This window comes from Uloborus diversus, chromosome 1 (genome assembly GCF_026930045.1).
Source record: "Uloborus diversus isolate 005 chromosome 1, Udiv.v.3.1, whole genome shotgun sequence".
Taxonomy (NCBI): Eukaryota; Metazoa; Arthropoda; class Arachnida; order Araneae; family Uloboridae; genus Uloborus; species Uloborus diversus.
Genome location: NC_072731.1, coordinates 168,954,728 through 168,976,684, shown reverse-complemented (window position 1 = coordinate 168,976,684; position 21,957 = coordinate 168,954,728). Strand labels below are relative to the sequence as shown.

The window sequence follows — 21,957 nt, the reverse complement described above, 5'->3', positions numbered from 1 at the left end:
TCTGTTTTTATATGTAGATTCTTATAGCAGATTTATTCTTTTTCTTTTTTTTCTTTTTTTTTTTTTTTTCTGTCCGCCATGTGACAAGGGACAAAATGATTTTTTCAGGTTCTGAGGCCATCTCGCTTAGGAAAAGCATTTCAAAATTTAAAAAAAAAAAAAAAAAAAACCTTCTACCACACCACTGTTAATGCATGTTTAGCCTACTCTACTTTTCCAGTAAAAGTCAGAGAAAGAAGAAAAAAGCATGAAAGAAAACTTAATGCATCTTTAAAATATCACAAAAAAAAGTCAAAATTAAATGAAATAATTAAGTAAATATCGGAAAATTAAAAATTGGAAGGTAGGGTATTGAGATGGGGAAAATGTGTCTGTCGGTTCGTCGGTCTGCCCCCCCCCCCCCCCATATCTATTGAGTGATTTGTCTGGTTCGAACAAACTTTTTTTTGCTCGAAAGATCTCAGCGAGCACACCTCATTTCCTTATTTCATTTTTTTGATTAGAACAATTTTCCGTTCAATATGGTGCAGTTCAAAAAAAAAAACATTAGCGCCTATGAGGAAATTCAAAGCGAATATAAAGCCAGAACGTAGAGGCGAATTTGCTTGAAACGAACTTTGTATGAAAAAGCTTTTGATGAACGTGTATAGAAAATGTCTTTTTGATTGTAAGAGCCGGTTTTTATAAGAATCGGGCAAGAATGGGGTGTTCGGATATACACCATTTTTGATTTTGCTCAAATTTTTATGGGGGATTCTTTTAAAGATTTTAGAAGACACGTATTTTTTTCTTTTCCTCCAAAAAAATTTTTTGGGGCCTGTAAAAATTCGTAAAGTGGAGCCCGACGTAGAGGTTTTCCCAAATCAGTGTTTTTTAAAATGCGATTACTTCTGTGTATTAAGCAGTTTGTATCAAAATTAAAATCATTGGCATCAGCCAAAAAAATTCTTGTGTTGACAATATGACATTTAGTATCCAAGTTGAAATATATCATAAATTTTGTGGTTTATCTTCAGTGCAGCCTTTCAGGGGTCGCCAAACTTTGTCGAAAAAAATTGAAAAAGTGTCATGTTTGAGACCCTCTGGTTCCCTGCATTCAAGCTCAACCATGGTTTTGTACGTGATTTGTGTAAGAATATATATGAATTATTCAATATCCTCATTAGTTACCCTCTGCGCTGCCAAAAAATGGCAGTTTTTGTATCGAAAATGCAAATAAGTGCAGTTTTCTTGAGCCTTTAGCTCAGTGCACTGAGGGTCAGTGTAGAACTGGATGCCTGCATTTCAAACTAGAGTATGTGTATTTTCACAAACAAGTGACAGAACTATGCGCAAATTATTTTCAAGAACACAATACGTACTTCAAAACAATAAAATGAACTATTTAGTTTTCAATTCAGTCAACACATCCGCGTTTAAACTTTCTTCTGGGACTTCCAGATACTATTTAAAAAACTATTATGATCAAAAACTTAACCATTATGAGTTATAAAATTGCAAATAGAATTGATTATGCTTATTCGCATACTTTATAATATGATAACTAGAAGCAAAGTGAAAGAAAAACATCAAAACATGATTTTAAAAATGTATTTTTTAGGGATCTATATCTCAATGCACTGAGGGTTAGTATAGAACTTGATGCCTACATTTCAAACTAGAGTGTATGTCTTTTCACAAACAAGTGACATAACTATGGGCAATGGTTCCGCAGGCTTATAAAAAAATGCACTTCAAGATGAGGAAATTGCATAAGAGTTAACGACGCATCCAGTTAGTTGTACTCAAGCTACAGTGCTTTGTCTTGTTTTTTTTTTTTTTTTTAATTGGCCTACTAGTCAGTTAGGCAACTATTCCCTTGTTTATAATGTCATAGTATGCTTTTATCATAAGTAATGAAATATGACTAAGTGATTGTTTGCTATCATGGTAGTCACTACAGTGTACAGTCTAAACGAATGTCAACGAACTATAATGTACAGTACAAACGAAAAAAAGGCATCATAATTAAAATAATTACAAATATACCTAAAACACCTTCAAAAAAGTGTTGCAAATAACTTACGTTTTTACTGCAATAATAAGCTTTTTTTTTTTGAGCAATCACGATTGCTTATTGTTCTCATTTGACTGTTTTGAATTCCTATCATTTTATTTTCCAACCACCTCCCTCTGCAGCACTACCGTCGCTTCGACCGGCCTCACGATGCTGCTCCTCTTGCGAAAACCGTATCCAGGTTGCGTCCATATCCTACACACACACGCATACACACACACACGCCTACACACACATACACACACACGCCTACACACACATACACACACGCCTACACACACACACACACACGCATACACACACACGCCTACACACACATACACACACTCATGCCTGCGCACAGACACAAACACATATGCCTACATACACACACACAAACACAAACGCCTACACACACGCGCGCGTACACACACAGCACTGCATACACAACACGCACACACATGCATACATACACACACACGCGCACCCACACACATGCGCCTACACAAACACACACGCGCATTCATACACACACACGCTCGTGATTGCGTAAAACATAATTTGAATTCAGGATGCCGAAAATTCAAATATATATATATATATATATATATATATATATATTTTTTTTTTTTTTTTCACTTTGCTTCTAGTTATCATATTATAAAGTATGCGAGTAAGCATAATCAGTCTATTTGCAAGTTTATAACTCGCGATCAAAAACTTAACCAAGTTTTTGATCATAATAGTTTTTTAAATAGTATCTGGAAGTCCCAGGAGGAAGGTTTAAACCCGGGTACGTTGATTGAATTGAAAACTAAATAGTTCGTTTTACTGTTTTGAAATACGTATTGTGTTCTTGAAAAGAATTTGCCCATAGTTCTGTCACTTGATTGTGAAAATACACATACTCTAGTTTGAAATGCAGGCAGTAAGTTCTATACTAACCCTCAGTGCACTGCAAGCCTCTAAAAAGTGCACTTTTTATTATATTTTGATGACAAAACTGCTATTTTTCGCAGCAGTGAGCATTAACCATGCAATTTAATGAGTCTATTTAATAATTTATATATATCACTGCACAAATTGGTCGCAAAAGCTATGGTTGAGCCTCAATGCATGGAAGCAAAATGCCTCAAACATGTCACATTTTCACTTTCTTCGGCACAGTTTAGCCACCCCTGCAGGGTCCACTGAAAGTCAGTCATAAATTTTACGATATATTTCATTTGAGGCACTAAATATCATGTTGTAATCACAAAGATTACTTTTGCTGATGCTCAATGCGCAGAGATAATTGAATATTAAAAAATGTCAATTTGAGAAAAACCTTAAGTTGGGACCAACATTCGGATTTTTCGTGGGTCACAAAAAATTTTTTTGGAAGAAAAGAAAAAATATGTCTTCTAAAATCATTCAAAGAAACCACTGTAAAATTTTTAGAGAAATCAAAAATGGCATGTATCTGACCTGCCTGACTCTTATAAAAACTGGCTCTTAATTCCTTTCTCTTTAGCCGGCAACCGTAGAAGTAAAACAAAAAAAAAAATTTGACAAAAGTTGCAAATTGATTGATTGAATCGTAGTGAAGTGGATTCGAAGTGCAAAAAACCTTTACTTTCTCTCCCTATTTTCGACTTAAATGATTAATGATGTACACCTTCAACAAAAAATTCTATTATTCATTTGTATCATTGGCAACGATTAAAAAGTTAAATTAAATGTTTTTTGAACCTTTTTGTTTTGAATTTATTTCCTTTTTCTCCCCCTGGAAAAAAAATCTTTTACTAAAAAGAATTTTATTTTTGATCCTATTCGTAACTCCAGAGCTCGAATACGCTACCCTGCGGTGATTAACAATATAAACTGAAGAAAAATGTAAAACATTCCATTTCACGTGTTTTCTTTGGGGTAAATTACAGGCTTCAAACAGTTTATGATGTAATGCAATTTCAGAAGAATAGAAAAGAAAACTTTCCACAAACACGATGAAAAATTACTGTCATTCACTAAGCGTCAAAGCAAATTATAAGTTACGGCATTTGTTTGTTTTACCTTTTTCATCCGCCATTAGACAGTGACTGCAGCACCCCTATAATTTATTGGAGTTGTGAATCTTGTTAAAATTAAATTCCAGTGTACATCTTTCTTCCTTTTTTTCAACTAGGAAATTTTATTTAAAAGGAAATTTTTGGAAATTCATTTGTACTTTTTTGTTTCTCTTGTGTTCGTGCAGTTACATATGAGGAAAAGGGTACCTGAGTTGAATATAGATTTTAGTTTTAAAAAATCGTTGGAATTTACTGAAACACAATGGTCAACTTTGTGTAGTTCAATACAATAAATTTATAATTCTTTCAATTTAATTTAATTTTCTTTTTCAAATAAATGTTTAAAAAAAAACAGGCTTTGACTCTCAAAAATATATATTTGAAATGATTTAGAGTTTAAGATTACCGAGTGAGAGACATGGCTTACTTGTACTAAATCGATGTTGACCGCGGGAAAGCGTGCTTCTTTAGATCTAGTTGAATCTACTTTTTATAAGTTGTTATATAATTTTTAAAGCAATTTGAGAGGGGAAAAGTCTTTTTTTTTTTAATAGCACCCAAAATTGTAAAAGGAGAAGTATATTTCTTATCAAATAGAGCAGAATCTGAAGTAAAAACAATGAAGGGTCAGCAAATTATTTAGAAAGAATAGACGTAAACAGTTGTTTTCACAGATTTTTTATTTTTTCCCCTTTTCAACTTAAAAAAAAACAAAAGGTTTTTTTTTATACTATTCTGTTAAAATTAAATTCATGTATACATTACATTGTAATCAGAAACATGATTCGCGTAAAAAACAAAATGAAGAAGTTAACGTGAATTTTTAATTTGACACCCTACTACAATGTACGAAGTTTGTGAGAAAACATGCTTGGTCTAGGCGTAATTTAAAAAAAGTTTAAAAAGAAAACAACAGAAAATTGAGTTCAATTCATTATGTTAGATTTATTTTTTTTAAAAAATGTATTAGTTTCTGTTTCTTGAGCGCCGCTCGTGTTACATGATCATTTGCAGCAGGAGATTTTATATGAACAGAAGATACACAAAAACGTTTGTCACAGAAGCTATTGAAGCAACTTGCCGTCTTCTTTTACATCTCTAAATCCTATACTTTTATGATGAAAAAAAATATGCTACTGGTAACAATCACTTAGTGTGCTCGCTGTGAATTAACACCTGTTTTGGTAATTAATAGTCCAAAAGAATAACTAGTATTGTGTGTATCTTTTAATTTCATCTGGCCTTCCGCATCTCTAAGATTATTCGATAAAGTCCTTTTCTTACCTATATTTAAAAGCGTGTACGGGGGACTTTTGGGCGAGGGGGGAAAAAGTATTTTTTGCAAACATCGGGATGAACTTGCGTGCAACAAGAAAAAAAAAAACTTGCGCGAATTCGACTGCCATATTTGGCTTATTATCACTGTATGCCTCGGCGTTTATTTCGAGAAAAGAAACGGAGGGTGTTTCGAAGCAGGATATATATTAAAAGAGTTTTCAACTCTGTTGTGATTTCGCATCAGACTGCGCGTTATGTTAGAAGCCGGAATTCTAAATTAAGCTCTTAAAAGGAGATGGGAGTTCGTTTGCTTCATTGGGTATTCAAGGAGTGATAGCGGAGGCACTTCACCTGCTTAAAACCTCACCTATTTTCGCCTACTTTCTCGTAAAAGGTTTTTTTTTTTTACGAATAATTTAAGGAATCGCAAAGAACAAAAAATAGTAAAAAAGCAAATAAAATAATTGTATTAAAAATGGGGAAAATCAATGTACGAAGGTCTGCCCCCCCCCCCCCCCGCGCGGTTCATCCGACCCTAATAACTTTAAAGGGAATATTCCGATCCGAACTTTTTTTTTCTCCTCTCTTTCTTTTTTTTTTTCTTTTTTTTCCGGTTCGAAAGACCACGGCGAGGGTTCCTATTCCTTGTTTGGACAATTTTTAGTTCATTTTGAACAGTTTAAAAAAAAAAAACTTAGCGCCTACAGAGTAATTTGAGGCAAATGTAAATCCCAAACTTTTAGGAAGATTTTCTTCAAAAACAGTTTGTTGCAAAAAACCTTTGCCAAAGTTTTTAAAAAAATGTTTTTGATTTGGCTATTTTAAATTTTGAGACAAAAGCTTCTTCGGGAAAGCTCTTGACAAGGAGCGTGATCAAAAGCAAGAGTTCAAAATAAAATGTAACACTAACTGCTACGGGGAAATTTAAAGCAAGCATTAAAAAACTAACGGCACTCCCGAACTGAAAGACAGATTTCGTTTCCTAAAAACTTTGTTGGAAAAAGCTCTTGATAAAGAACATGTTTAAAACATAGAAATTCAAAAATATTTAACATTAATACCTACGAGAGAATTTCAAAACTTTTTATCAAAAAACCAACACTACTAAAATTATTTTTAGTGCCTAACGAAAGGAAAAGAAATGGGACAAAAGGAAAAGGAGAAAAGTGTACAGATTCTAAATATATTCTTTATTCTTGGTTCCAAGCAATAGGAAAAATGTTTTTAATGAAAATCGAAAATCCACCTCTCGTCGATTTACAACATTGACCATAGTTAGAGATAGATTAACTGACTCAAAATAGAGTTACTCTCAATGCGCAAAAGATTCTATAGTGAAAAAAATTATTGTTGGATTTTTTTCCCATTTTTAAGTGTTAATTAATTAATTAATTTATTATTTTTTAAAAATTTGGTAATGGAAAATAAAAAGCAAATTCGGAGTACTTAATTTGTTACTCGAAAGAAAGAGCTGCAAATGATTTTGATTTAAAAAAATAATTTTGATGTACTACTTTTAATTTTTTTGTTCATGTTTATTCTGCGAACTACAAACATTTTTTAATAGAAAAGCTAATATATACGTTATTTGTATATTTATTACTCTTTTACATACTCAGATTCAAAATTATATGTTAGAAACGTTTTTTTTTAACTCTGTTCCCCAATTTGCTTCTCATAAAGTTATACTCTTAAATATTAGACAAACTAGCTTATTTTAAAGTGATTTTATTAAAAACTTCTTCACGGTTGAAATTTACTGAAATAAACCGCAACAGTTTCATAAACTAAATTTGATACGAAATCTACATCATTTTTAATATTATTTATTTGTTTGTTTTTTGCATAAAAGATTCATATTTTGTTGTTTTAAATCAATTTAAAATACTAAAACGATGTGTTTGACATAATTTACAACCTTAGCTAATTGAAAAAATATTGATGTAAGGGAAAGTAGGTTCAGTTACAGAGCTTTTCGTGAGTGTGTGTGTGAGCAGGGTATTTTTTGTTTTCTTGGAAAAAGAGAAAGATGTATCATCATCAAAATATGTACTGGTGAAGTTTCTTATTCAAAACGAATGATGTTTAATATTGTTGAGTTTATTTTTTTTATTATTTCTATTATTATTATTTTAATTTTCTCCTTTTAGATTTGTATTTATTTATAAGTTCTGATTTGCGCTATTATCTGTTGTATTATTCTTATTCATAGCGTCTATAAAGTGATTCAAGAATGTTTGTAACAATCAATATATTCCACGAAGAATATGCAGTGCGTGTAGAACCAATTAAGAAAATATGCAACGTCAATAGAACTGGTTAAGGGTGTCTAAAAAGTCGATGAAGTGTGTGTCAACTCAAAAGAGATAAAGGTTTCAGAATTGATAAAAATATTGTGTATGTCTTTAAGTCAATGAAGATTATATGTAATGTCAATCTCCGATTTGGAGGTTACGAGTAATGTCTACAAAGTCGATTAATAATGTATGTAAGTCTACAAAAATGCTATTGGGCCATTCCACCGTCACGTGCGGAACGAAAAGACGCTTAAATTTCATTAACATTTTATTATATCTCTTAATATTTTAATTAAACAGGGATCAGCAAATTTTTTGATCTTTTCATTTGATACAAAGTTACTCCTGACCTGACATAGTTATATTTTTATCAAACGATTTTGTTGTTTAAAATTTAATTTGTTTGCATGCGTCACGGGCGGGACATCCAAAGTCAAGCTCTTGTAACTTGCTTATGAATTAGTTAATATTTTTACTATTTTATAATATATCAATGATAAAATAAATTGTATTTTTTAAAAGCAAAGGTTTTAATGCAAAGGAAACATATCTCATTTGTTAAGAAACAAAAGTTTAAACCTTTGAAAAAAAAAATATGTGTGGGACCAGTACACGAAAATTAGTCACTTTGTCTCGCAAGTGACGGTTCATATTTTCATTAAAAAGTAATTATTTAAAAAAGTAATGACGAAATATTTTGCTTAAGGAATCACACATTCGTTTGTAATTTGTTAAGCAGATCAATTTAATCATTACCCTTTTAAGTTATTATTTTTTACATACATAATTATTTTTTACAAAACATATTGGTCGTCACCTTCGGAACATAAGTACTGTTTTTCGTCGAATGGCCCTAATTGCCCCGCATTTTTATTACTGGAAATATAGGTAATAGGAAAAGCTTCTAAAACCAAAATGTACAAGAAAAAGAGCAGAAATATAACAATAATTTCTCCTATTGTAAATAACTCCACACGCCCACTAGATTTCAGTGAGAAACACGCCTCTTCTCCTTCATTTAAAAATATTTTCTATTTTTCTTCATTTTAACCCCTCTTCCTTCCCGTCTTATTCTTAGACATAACTTATTTTTGAACTCGTCAAAATGGGAGGTGCCATTGTCTTGATAACAAATGAATTCAGTAGCAATATTCTATTTTGTATATTCTAACAAAAACAAAAACTTTCTGTCCCCAATCTCCGGTAATGATAAACATAGCGGAGAGAGTATGTCACAAATCGTAACCAGTTTTATCCATACCAAAAAAAAAAAAAAACGACGGGAAACCTCCCTCGCAAAAAACGAAAAGCAAAAGCATTTTTCTTGGCGAGCGAAACTACTTCCTGTCTTTCTGGCAACCCTGTCCGGGGCCGGACGCTAAAAGTTTTGCGCGGCCTCTTCGCTTTGGCCAGTTGACTAGCTGAATAAATCCGGTTTTCGGTGCAGGGACCACTATGCAGAACAAAGTGTATGTTTTTGATGCGTTCTGCAGGATTGTTGATGTTATTCTAACGCTGAGATTATGTTTTGTCATGTAAAGCGTCAACTTATGGATACACATGGTGAAATTTCAGGTAAACTGTGTTTACATACTTAGTCCCCACGCTTTCACCTTTCGATTTATGTTTATTTTTTGCCACAGCTTTGGGCATTTAATTTGTGGATAAAATTATTCTTGAAGTGTAAAGGAATATTTTATAACTGAGTTGGCTATTTGTTGAAATTAGTTTACTTAAAAAATTGAGTGATTTTGCTTAATTGGGAGCACGTGTTTCGGAGAGAAGTGTCATTTTTATTTATTTTTTCCTTTTTTTTTCTTTTCTTTCTGTTTTTTCATTCGATCATAGCAAATATTAGAGTGGTAACTATGTGATCTGGTGTCTTTTCTTTTTTTTTTCCATTTTATTTTTTTTTAAAAAAGTTTGGTGCTGAATGATGTCAAGTTTAAGCTTTGCTGAGTAGAACTTCAAAATGATTACACTTAAGAACATTGAGTGATTTCAGACCTGTTAAATAAAGGTAGTTCGTTTTTCCCAATAATGCTTAAAAATGCATCCTCTTTTTCTTTATTCTTTATATAGTTCCTTTTTTTTTCTTACATGATTGGAAAGAGGAAAAAGATTATCTATAAGCTGTTACTTGAATACATAAGGTAGCCGAAATTACTTTTTCTGCTACATAATTTCAAAAGTAAATTCAGCATAGTTTAAAAATATTTTTCAATGAATAATTTTAAACTTAATATCATTCCACCCTGTAGGGTTCCATTTCAAATCACTTTTCTCCAAGAGCAAAAAAAATAATTACGGAACAAAATTTAATGTTAGTTTTGCATTTGAAATAGTGTTTTGTTTACTTTAAGAAAGTGCACAATGTTGACATTCGAATATCGTGTAATATAAACTTACATTAAAAATGGACGTATGCGACCAAATTTGGCATTCGAAACGTAAACAAACGTTAGTAAACCTCAAGAGTGCTCTTTAAAACATTATGAAAACATAGTAAGAATATCTACGAGAAAAAGAATCAGTTCGAGAAATGTCTGGATATTCCTTACCTATCAATGATTTAATAATAAAGAAGACGCTCCGTCAAAAACTAAGCGAGCCTACTTTCCAGTATACCAACACCGATTTTCTAGCATCTGATCAATTTATTTGTTGCTTTTCTCACTACAACCGAATTGCATAAATACAGGATAGAATTAATGCATCAATATTATCAATTAGTGGAAATGAGTAAAAGTTTTAACAGATTTTCATTTATGGGTGTGCATAATACACATTTACTAACGCTTGTACCTCTAAAGTTTAAAACAAAACTTTCTGTTTATTATCTTATAATTAACAAAAAACGAAAAACTCATTGAACTAATTACAAAAGCATATCTCATTCAAAATTAAGAGTTGAACGATGATTAGAATTATTTCGATAATTTTCCGTGTTTTGAACATAGAAAGCTAACTTTTTTAAAAAGTTTAAAAGTTTGACGCATATTTCTGTAATTAATATATATCAATTATATGACTTGCCTATACAAATTTAAGTATATTTAACATTATTTTATGCTTTCTAAGAAATATTTAACTAGTAAACTACATTTATTTATTTATTTTTTTTTAAATCAATTTTTCCTATTTAAACGGATTTTTTTCCCGCTGCCTCAAATTTTTCAGTAATTTCGCATTCTGTAAACAATCTGCTAACTAAGAAACTTTCGGAAATTCCTTTTTTTTTTTTAATTTTTAAGCGTGTGAGTGTAGTTTTTTTTTCTTCTTAATTTATTAATTCATTTATTTTATTAATCCAAAATTGTAATTCTGAATGCGTTCAATGTCTGTTTCGAAAACGATATCGTTTGACTAAATCAATGCAGTTTCTCTCTCTCTTTTGTCACATTTTATGGACTGCTATTGTTTTTTTTTTTTTTTTTTTTTTTCCCCAATTCCTCTCTTATTAATTTATTTATTCAAGAATTTAGATTTAGCATTAAAGCATTCGTTAAACAGGTTTACTGTGTAGCATATAAATCTAAACGTTACATTGCAAATTTAGTTCCACTGAATTTTTACTAAGTCTTTGTTCGTGACTTGAAAAAAACCGAACTCGTCCAAGCAATTTTTATAAAATGTAGCTCAAAATTAGTCAGGAGTAGATCTTATAGGGCATGCGACTAAAAACGTTTCTAGTAAAAATTAATAAATTTTGTATTTTAATTTTCAACACATAATTGCGTAATATGAAGAGGAAACAAACATGCATATTTTGTTTCTTTTGAAAGCCTAGTTTTTTTCTGCATATGATGTAATTTTTTCGAAGCTTTTTAAGTTGATTAGAAGAGGATGTTTTTATCAAAACCAAACCAAAAGCGTAATTTTGCCTTAGACTAGCAGACGATACCACAAGTTCTCCCAAAATAGAAGTTAGAAAAAATATATGTACGTAAAGGATTTATTTTTCGTTTTTGCAGCTACGAATATTTTGTTTTCATGATTACGTTTTAAATGCAAATTTTAATGTTTTATTTTACTTCCATTCATTTATTTGTTTATTTTATTGCTATTTTTTTATTATTTTTTTCCATTTATTTATTTTATTGCTATGTATTTTTATATTTTACTTCCATTCATTTTTTTATTTTAATTTTTATTGTATTTATTTTATTTATTTATATTATTTATTTAGTCATTCATTCATTTTTGGTTTTAGTGCATTACTGAATTATGCTTTATTAGCTAAATTGTAATTGAACTTTAAAAGCTTCTTAGTGGTATAGATATTTATTACATGCAAAGTAAATTTAATTGATAAGTTCGAGAGCGCTAATTGACAAAAAAAAGAAGTAGCATTGTTTCCTAATATAGAAAATGTGCGCAAAAATAGTTGAAAAATATTTACTTTTAAAATACCTTGCTGTAAAACACTCTCAAAGTTGCGGAACACCGGATGAAGATATTTTAAGTGTAATAGAAACAGTTGGCTTTAAGTCACTCCAGTAAAAATAAATATATGGTGGTAAGGTGGGATTATTTTCATCTTTGTAACTAATAAAAGATGACTCAACAAAGCTTTTCGCAAGGGTAAGAATGTTACACCGAGTTACATAATATTAGGCTGTCAAATAGTTTTGTTGCGTATAACTGCGCACCATAGAGCGGCTTTTTTTTTTCAGCAAAAAATGGATAAAAAAAATTTTTTTGCACAGTGGTGAGGGCTAAACGGTTGCGCAAGCGAGTTTAATTACTTTTAACAATGGTAAACAACACAATCAGGCACAAAGTACCAAACTGATTTCAGACACGTGTTTCGGGATTTCAAAGAACCCTTTTTTTAGTGCAACGAAGTGTGAACTTCAAAATAAAAATTCATCCGAGAAAAGCAACAAGGTGGAACAGAGCTGTCAAATCACGTAATTTAAAATGGGCTTTTTTTTTCTGGCGAAGTTATATTAATTTCTTGCAGATTTATAGTATATGTTATATTCACAGCATGTTTATGAATGAAAAGATAATTTCATTTATATATATATATATGTGTGTGTGTGTGTGTGTGTGTAGGTTCACAATCTAACTAGGTAACTTCCAATTAGATTTGATCTAAATAATAAAATTGCTACGCAAAAAAAAAAAAAAAAAATCTGTTTATATATACAGGCAAACTAATTGGTCACCACTGGTGATTTTGTTTAAATTTTCTCCAAGAACTACGCTATTGTGGAAATACATTGGTACGTATTTTAATTTTGCTTATTATTTCTGGTAGCAGCTTTTAAGCTCCATTGCCAGGTTTCCACAGTTAACTTAAAAATTTTACAACGAGCAACCCCCCGACTAGAGAAAGACTGAAATGACTGTATCATTAACACAAAAAAAAAATGTGGCCGCAGGTGGCTAGTTTAAAATAAAACAAAAAGCTCAAAGAAGAATGAAAGATGACTAACGACTACGAAAAGCCAAGTCCTCCACTGTTCAGGATTTTTTTCCTCCCTCTAGGTTCGTTTGATTCCCGGAACCATTATAAAAACCTTGAAACAACATTCTTTAAAACGATTACTTATTGTAAACGATACTTTAACGAGCTAGTGCATCTGTTTAACTGTAATCTTCTGCTCATTCCATCTCAAGACGTAATTTCATTTTAAAAAATTTTCATTCTCCATGGAAAGTTGTTCCAAATTTACAAACCCTTATCACTCTAAAATTCACCTGAAATATGTTTTCCTTTGAACTATTTATTTACAATTGATTAGACAAAATTAGTAATAATTGAAAAGCGATAGTTATCTTTACGTGCCTCAGCAAACTACTTTCATTATAACTAATAACAATGGATTTTTGGGGGAATCATCCAATTGAAATTTGAATTACATCCTATTTCCTTTTAAAATTGCTGCTTTGAAAAATTCTGCACAAACTGTGCGGGCCCCGCTGAGTATACAGGTTCATGCTTATTTATTTATTTATTTGTATTGTAAGGTTATAAGGTTTATTTATTTCCATTATAAGAAAGATAGTGCATCTATGTAGCTATATATTGATCTGCACCTTCCGGCAAAGGACGGGTTTTTCTCTGAAAGTGTTCCATTTTCCACAGAAAGTGTCTGTGCTTTACTGTTCTTAATTTGCAAACCAATACCAACCTTAAACTTAACTGAAATGTCTCTGCGTTCTCTTGAACTACAGTTGACTGTCAGAAATAAAATAATTAATCGAATTTTTGAGTAAACATTCCGCGGAAGAATATGAAAGTTTGCGGCATTACAAAGAAAAAAAAAATTCTAAACTAACCTCCTTTTTTTGATGACATTAAAATTTTGATCTCTTAACAACATAATAAGAACATATTTATGAATTATTTGTATTAGATATTTTATTTAAAAAAATTAATATGGCACGTATGATACCCGTTATGGGGCTCAAAGGGTGAAGGAACTTTACGCATCAAACGTGCGGGTGTCATTGAGTACAAGGTCATGTTTTATTTATTTATATTTTCCCCTTTCTAACTTCAAAAGTGAAAAAAGAAATCCTTTAAAACGAATCATGAAAAAATTATAAACGTCAACGCAACGGAAACCATATGTTCCTCGTAAGCTACTGCCAAGAAAAACCTCGCCTTCATATCCATATCGGAAACGCCTGACAAGAACCTCTCAGCTTCCGCCTGAACCTTCCTCGCAACTGTAACCTGAAAAATTGACATTCTAAATGGCAATCTTTATTCTAAGAACAGTCGTGGAAAATTCACGGCCTAATTGTTAATGCGGAGACTCGTCCGTTAAACGGAGCAATAATTATAAAAACGAAACAGGTATTTTTTGACTTTAAAATGCAATCTTGCGTTTCGGGAAGATTTCGGAGACGCGAAAAGACAACTCCATGAAATTCGACGAAATGGTTTCGTGCAACTAAACCAGTCTCTTCGCTCTCATTCAGTGGAGAAAATTCTTTAATTGATATTTAACACTATTTATATATTTTTGTAATCGCTTTAACTATCAACTTAAAGAAAATGAATTATTTTTTGCAAAAATTATTTTCGTCGTATAAGCACTATTATGACTAAAGCATGCCTTAGCTACAGTATTTCACAAGGTCTTAATCTACTTTAAAGGTCGTTATAAAAATTTATATTTGTGGATGATGAAACTTACAAAAAAGTTGAAGTCAGTATCAGTAAGTTAAAACATGAATTATTTCCTTTTTTATTCTACAGTTAAAAGAAAAATAATAATTACACTTTTAAATCATTCTGTATTCTGATTCGTTAGTTTTAATAGCTTCATTAATGGATTCCCTAAGGAACAACAAGTAGATATTTAAAGCGGAGAGTTTCTTTCGGTTAATATTTCTTTGCAGGTTTAAATAAGCTTGTTAAATGTATTTATGTATACTTTATAGAATAAAAATTGTTCTTGTCTTTTAAAATTTTCCCTAACAGCATAGTTAGAAAATATTGTTATCTTAAGGATTGTCATTAAGTAGTTGATTGATATTTTATGCATGTTAGAAAAACAAAAAACGTGACCAATTGCATTTTTATTTTTTCTTCTCTAGGAAAAAGAGCGTCAGCTGTCGCTATGGCAACGACGGCATCAACTTCTCAAAAGAATGAAAACTGGTTTTGATCACTTACGTGAGTAGTTTAAAAGTTACTACCTAATTTATTTTCTTTTATTAGTTGTAGAAAAAATAACCAGCAACTGTTTCGGTGCATAAACTTAGTTTGAAAAACAGAAATTTTATTATTTTCATTTTTATTATTATTATTATTTCTCAACCGTACCTGCACTAAATGAGTTTTAAAATGTATGAAAAGTACGTAAGATTTTTTGTGAAGTGTGAAGCTTTTATTTCCAGAACGAATTTATTCCAGAAGTTTCACTAAAATTATTCAGCCTTATTCGAAACTAGCACGGAATTCCAGTTTATATAATACATTTGAAAACCTTACATAAATAAGTAAAAATCAAAGAAAAGTCACACAAGTTAAAGCATAATGTATTAATGCTTCAATATGTACAAGAGAAAAACGTGACATGTAGTTATTGCAATTCCGATACACCGAATACCGTATTTCGTGGTGTTATGCAATTTTGTAAAACTGGTATTAGCTAAAACAACGGTATTCTCGGGATTTGCTGCAACTAATAAATACCTTTATTAAAGCGACTTATTAGACATTTACTGCTACTAAAAAAAGAAAAAACAAGATTGGGAAGTTTTTTTAGTCGCCTGTGACGAGCACAGTCAAATTAAAATTAGCCTTGATTGTCGAGTTTAGTCTTGTTTTCTAAACAAGTAGTCAAAAGTAAGATTTTAAATAGCTACTAAAACTAAAACAATCGAATGTTTTTCGACAATTTGAAATTCGTATTCACTTTTATTGATATTTTACATAGAGTAAGGAAATTGACATAGAGATGACACGTGACACTGAAAAATTAAAAGCGGAAGTTGGACTTATGTATCCCAAGACCCTTAGCTGCTGAAGATCTTCGGATACATTGATTTAAAACATTGCATTCTAGTTCGACTCTGACACATCTTATTTTGAACATCCGTATTATTAAATGCAACAACTGTAAAATTAATTTTCAAATGTTCGCAATCTACATAATTAATACAAGAATCGCGATTTATTAAAGGCCGCATAAAAAATCCCGGAGGGTGCACGATCCTGACCTCTGCAATATAGTAATATTTCAAAACTGAGGATTTAAAACAAGCCTTTTGACTCTTACTTTTTTTGCTCTTGTTCATTAGTTTCTTTTTCAGATAAAGATACACTGTTTCGATTTGAGCAACTTGGTTGCAATTTCAACCCGTTTCGAAATTTCGATGTAAAAGTCAAAACGAAACGTTTTCTTTTTCTACTCGAATTTTGCCGCAACACGCATTATCTTGAGTATAGCAAAAGAATTACCTACGTTTTGTTATTTCCCAGTAGGTTAATCCAAATATGGCCCCGCAACTTTTAACTGAAATTTTATGGCATTGCAAAATAGTGCAACATATTATTTTACCTCCAAGCTGTATTTTCTTTTGTTGAGAGGATCACCCACACGTCAACCCCATAACAATTGTGCATTGTATTTGACGATGAGGCGTGTAACATCTTCAAATGTTCCCTAAGGTTAATTAGGCACGTGGAGGCGAGAACAACACAATGGAAGAAGAACCTTGAGTCCTCTAAATTCATAGATGTTTTTATGGGTTATGATTTTACTGTCTATCGGTTAGAATTTGATTGTTCCCCACTATTTAAAAGAAATAAACAAAGGGGAGAGAAAGAGATCAAGTTGCTAACTTAAAAAAATTAAAAGAAAAAAAAAGAATATTCCTAATTACCAATAATTAATCTTTGTACGTACGAAGATGTAAATTGTACGAATATGTGTGCTTTTGCTTCTCGGTGATGGGCCCTTTCCGTCTTTTCCTTCTAGTAAATGCGCCCTACTTGACCCCACCCCCCTCCTTTTTTTTTCCAAATTTTAAGTTTGCCCCCATATGGCAATTGTGCTGCAGTGGGCAAGTAAAAGGCTGTAACCGCAAATTTCTCTCTTTTTTTTTTTTTTAAAGCATTCTTGTCATCTATTGTACGTTAGCTTGTTTGTTCAAGTTTGCTGTTTTGGCTTCCACCGAAAAAAGCACGATAAAAACGTCCATCTCCAACAAGTCCCTATTGTTAGTATTGAATCCAAAACGCGTTTCTTTAAGTATCTCAAAAACTCATTTCTGCAGATACTGCCGTTTACCAGACCACGACAGAGTGGTTCTACAATATTGCTTCTGTTATAGAAACCCTTGATTTACTCAAATCAGATATCATTGGATGTGGAGTTTAGTTGTTGACCAGCATTTACTGTTCCTTAGTTTATTGTAGTTATCTCAAAAGTATTTTACTTTGTTTCCGAATTAATTTTCCTTCCTATTCATTAAGAGCTTATATTCTTCTACATTCTCCTAAAATTTAGTTAAAACTTTACCGTATTATCCCTCATTATCCGACATGCCTCAAAATTCGGGGGTCCCCAAATTTTCAATAGCACTTGCCTGGTGCTTTCCGGCATGCCGGAAAAATCGAGGTTAAGAAAAAAATTAATACTAAAAAATATATATATATTCATCCTAAAAATGAATATAAGTTCTATACATATCTTATTAGTATTAATAAACAGTTTAACTCTGTAAAATATTAACAAACAATGTCATTTGTTATTTTAGCAAGAAAAATATTGTTTAATAACCAATAACTTCATAGAATTAAATTAAAACTAAGTAAGCAAACATTTAAGCAGTAAGTTACCGTCCCTAAAACAGTGCTAAAGAATTAACAATAGCTATTCAATTAATAAAAATTAAACTTACCTCTCTAAAAGATACCCAAAATATTTTATTTAAAAAAATTATGAACAAATCGCGGTAACGATGATTGCTTCTGAATTGATTACTTTATTGGCATATAATTAAATCCATTAATAATGACCTACAATAAATAACAAACACATTACATGTGCTTTTTTTTTTTTGAAAGAAGGTTACTTTGGGGATTTATTTTTTTTTCCTTGCAGTAGTTTGTTTTCTAATTGGAAATGAATGGAGAAATTTACTTTTGTTTTGTTGCAAAATACACCTCGAATTATCCGGCATGCCGAAAAATTCGAATTTCCCAGCATGCTGGTCAACCTCGTTTTTTTCCGGCATGCCGGATAATGCGGGTTAATACGGTAACTAGAAGTATCATTTAGAACTAAGGAAGACTACTTTCCCTTACCGTATATCAAAATCGATTTTCTAAGATTAGATCTCTTTTAAATCATCCCGCATCATTCGAGAAATCTCTTTCAATCACATTGATGCAAACCATTTCAAACACACCTTTTTGGCCTACTTTCCCTTAAAAAAAACAATAATAACATGATAAAAGACTTAATGCATTGTGTAGATTATCATTAATCAAATTGATTAAATAAATATTTAAAATTTAAAAAATGGCTTTTAAAATAGGGAAATGTGTGCTTATCTGTCTGTATTCGCTAATAACTTTTAAAAAAAATAATATCGATCCAAGCAAAGTTTTTTTCTTTTAGCTCGAATGACCCCCCCCCCCTTGTTTAGAACACCTTATATATTTAAATTATGAGTTTAAACATATTAACATATTTTGATCCAATTTGAACTTTTTATGTTAGCTCCTGCGGGAAAATTTGAGTCACTAATGTTACTGGTGAATTTGCTGCAACAAACTTTTTAAAAAAGAGATTTTGATGAAGAATACGTATAAAAGAATATTTTATTGATTTTGATGCTAGTATTTTTAGAACCATTCAAAAAAAATATTTATATTATTAATATCTACGAGAGAAATATAAACAGAGTCAGCAAACCTTATCTTTTATTTTCTAACAAAACTCAAGTGCGGTTTGTAGGTGAACCTAGTTTTTGGAAATGGTAATCTATCCTATCACAATCAAAAAGGCAAGTTTAGGTTTTCTAGGCAAATTATATCCTATTAAAAAACGAATAATGAACGACTTTATATTAATCCCGCAAATAAAGCCCTATTTAATAGCAATTGAAGCTGTCTGCCCTATTTTCACAACTTGGGTGAATCCGTTTCATCTAGTTTTAACCTTTTAAATGTGAATCCAAGCGAAGTTCTTGTTCTCTCAAACGAAGCGGAGTTTAAATTACCATTTATTTACCCTTTTCCCAGCTGGATTATGCCATTAAATTTCCATATATTCCCATTGTTACTCGAAGCAGTCAAAAGCCACGCAGTAAAACTGTTTTTCGCGGATCTTGGCTTCAAAGGATTAAAATGTTAGGCTGCGTTTTGGAGACTCATGTGGTGAAAAATTACACACACACAGTCATGTTAGTATGTAATAGCTATCAATTGTGTTCGCGACTGCATTAGATTAGTCGGAACAAACTTGGAATCATAATTTCAGGTTTGAGTAGATTCTTCATGTGGAACAAATAAAAGTTGTTCTATTATGCTGTTAGACACAGACGATAATCCAGAACTTAGGGTCTTTTTCTAAAGCAGAACTGGAAATAAGAGTACCCAAAATGAATTTTCTTTTATCTAAATGTTATCCGTTATTTGGAAAGTTTCATTTGGCACCCTTTTCTTGGCTTTTCATCTTTCTGTCTCACCTTTTTTTCTCTCATATTTTGTTTTTAATGTTGAAGAAAGTATTCATTTCTCTACAACTGCTGCACAATTTACGCGGACCCGTGAAAAGGGAAAAGTTTCCTCAAGTGGTGTGAATATTTATATCATGGGGACATATTTTTTTATATTTATTTAGGGGGTTTTTTTTATTGGTAATTTGCATGATAATCTTCATCTAGCTAATTTTAGCATTTAAAAAGTAAGCTGTATTTAGAGTTTTTGACATAAATTCGTAGTTCACAAACAGGTTGGCGTATGGACCTTTAATATATGCATCTTCTTCTTGACTAATTATCAACTTTTCAAATTTTTCTAAAAGTTAATGCATATTTTAAATTTAAATAGCTTTTTCTTTAAGTTCTATAATTATTTTTACGAGCCGATTAATGATATCAATTTCTCTTGATGCTTGTCCACACCCTAATCATGGACTAGTTAAAGCAGTTTCTTGAGGGGTATATGGGGAGCACGAAGGCGTTTACCAATCCAAATTTTTAAAAATGGAAAACGCTTTTTCCTTAAATTAAAATGAATCCCTTTTTTTCCTTCATTTTCGTCCGCTTGTTACTGCTAAGTTATATCTGGCACTTTTTTCATGTAAAAATTTAACAAAAGAGCAACACGATTAGCAAAATTAGTCAATACTAACTAACATGCAGGAAAAATCACTTTTCCTTCTAGATGTAGTGGAAATCTTAAATTTAAACTATAAAACTTAAATGAAAATAAGAAATTTCCTATGTTTTTATGCACTATATTTGGATGTTTTAATGTTTTTCAAAATCTATAATTTAAATAATTTCTGAAGTATTCTTTTTAAATCTTGTGATCCATAAATTTTACATTTCCTAGCGTTAATTATGTTATGTATACTAATAATAAGGGAAGTGTAGATCAGTTTTTGGCTAAAGTTTTTGAGCTTTTTCTAGCCAAGTGTGATTTAAAAAAAAAAAGCCAAAATGCCCAATATTAGCCAAACTTGGCAACCCTATTTTTTCATACACATTGCCTACTTTTTTTTTTCAATTTATATTCATTTTCAAATAAACACAAGTTGAGTCTCTCTCTCTGTCTCTCTTCCCTCCCTCGATAAGGAGAGAACAATAAAAAACTAAGTTTAACTGCACAAGAATGTTTTTAAATTAAACCAAATGTTGTTTTAGGTGTATGCCCTTTTACGACAAAAGTAACGTACAACTTTGCCTCTGTCGCCTTTGAACGTATTTTGATTAACGCAAATGAAGTGAACACTCTAGTTGTATTCTAGAATAGTGATTTTCCACCGATGGTCCACCGGTCCGCAGAATAATTTTACCGGTCCTCAGAGATAGTTACTAATGCTTGTTAAAAAAAAATTTCCTTCTTCCAAAAACAACGTTTACACGACATTTTTACATTAAATTTGGGATTACGTTTTACAATTTTCTCTGATTTTTCTCAAAGTTTAATCATTCCCTGTATAATAAGTGCAATAACTTACCTCTACATTAAAAAATAATTGTGTAAGTAATATATTATAATTATGTCATATATATATATATTACAATAAAAAGTCACCTGTCCGCGAAATTTTTGCATTCATTTTTACCGCTCCGTGGGTTGAAAAGGTTGAAAAACGCTGTTCCAGAGCCCAATGAGCACCGGAACGTCAGCTTCAAATGCACTTGTTTTTGAAATAAGTGTCATTCTTTCTGGAAGTTTAGATGCGGAATTGTACTATTTCGCTCACTTCCATAACCGTATGCGAGGAGGAAAATGTTGTCCGCTGCATATGAATGATCAACTTCTCAAATTATTTCAGTCAGCCCTCGTCTGTCGCTGTAACTCAGTCTTCTTAGGATCTCGGTGATTTTGACCTCATAACAACAAGGCCACAGCAGCCGCTATCTCCAGAAAGAGCATTAGCAAAGTATCTGGAATCGGAATCGAGTAACGGAGTATGGCAGTCGAAAATATCTTCCACCGGCTCGGGTTTGGCGCCTCTGGAACTGGTCGTCCTCGCTCTGGCCTGTTTTGCTTCTCTCGTAGGTCCTTGCGCCGTAGAATTTTCGGATTTTTGTACTTCCTGCAATTGCGATTTAAGCTGTTCACGTAATGCTGACGCAAAAATTT

The 21,957-nt window shown here is 31.5% G+C and overlaps 1 protein-coding gene across 1 annotated transcript in view; it reads left to right on the top strand.

Annotated features, from left to right (window-relative positions):
• Positions 1 to 21,957, top strand: part of LOC129216998 (ankyrin repeat and fibronectin type-III domain-containing protein 1-like) — a 168,590-nt gene that overhangs the window by 104,171 nt on the left and 42,462 nt on the right. The window contains exon 6 of the mRNA XM_054851228.1: positions 15,219 to 15,297. Within this exon, the coding sequence (XP_054707203.1) occupies positions 15,219 to 15,297 (79 nt within the window). The remainder of the gene's footprint in view (positions 1 to 15,218; positions 15,298 to 21,957) is intronic.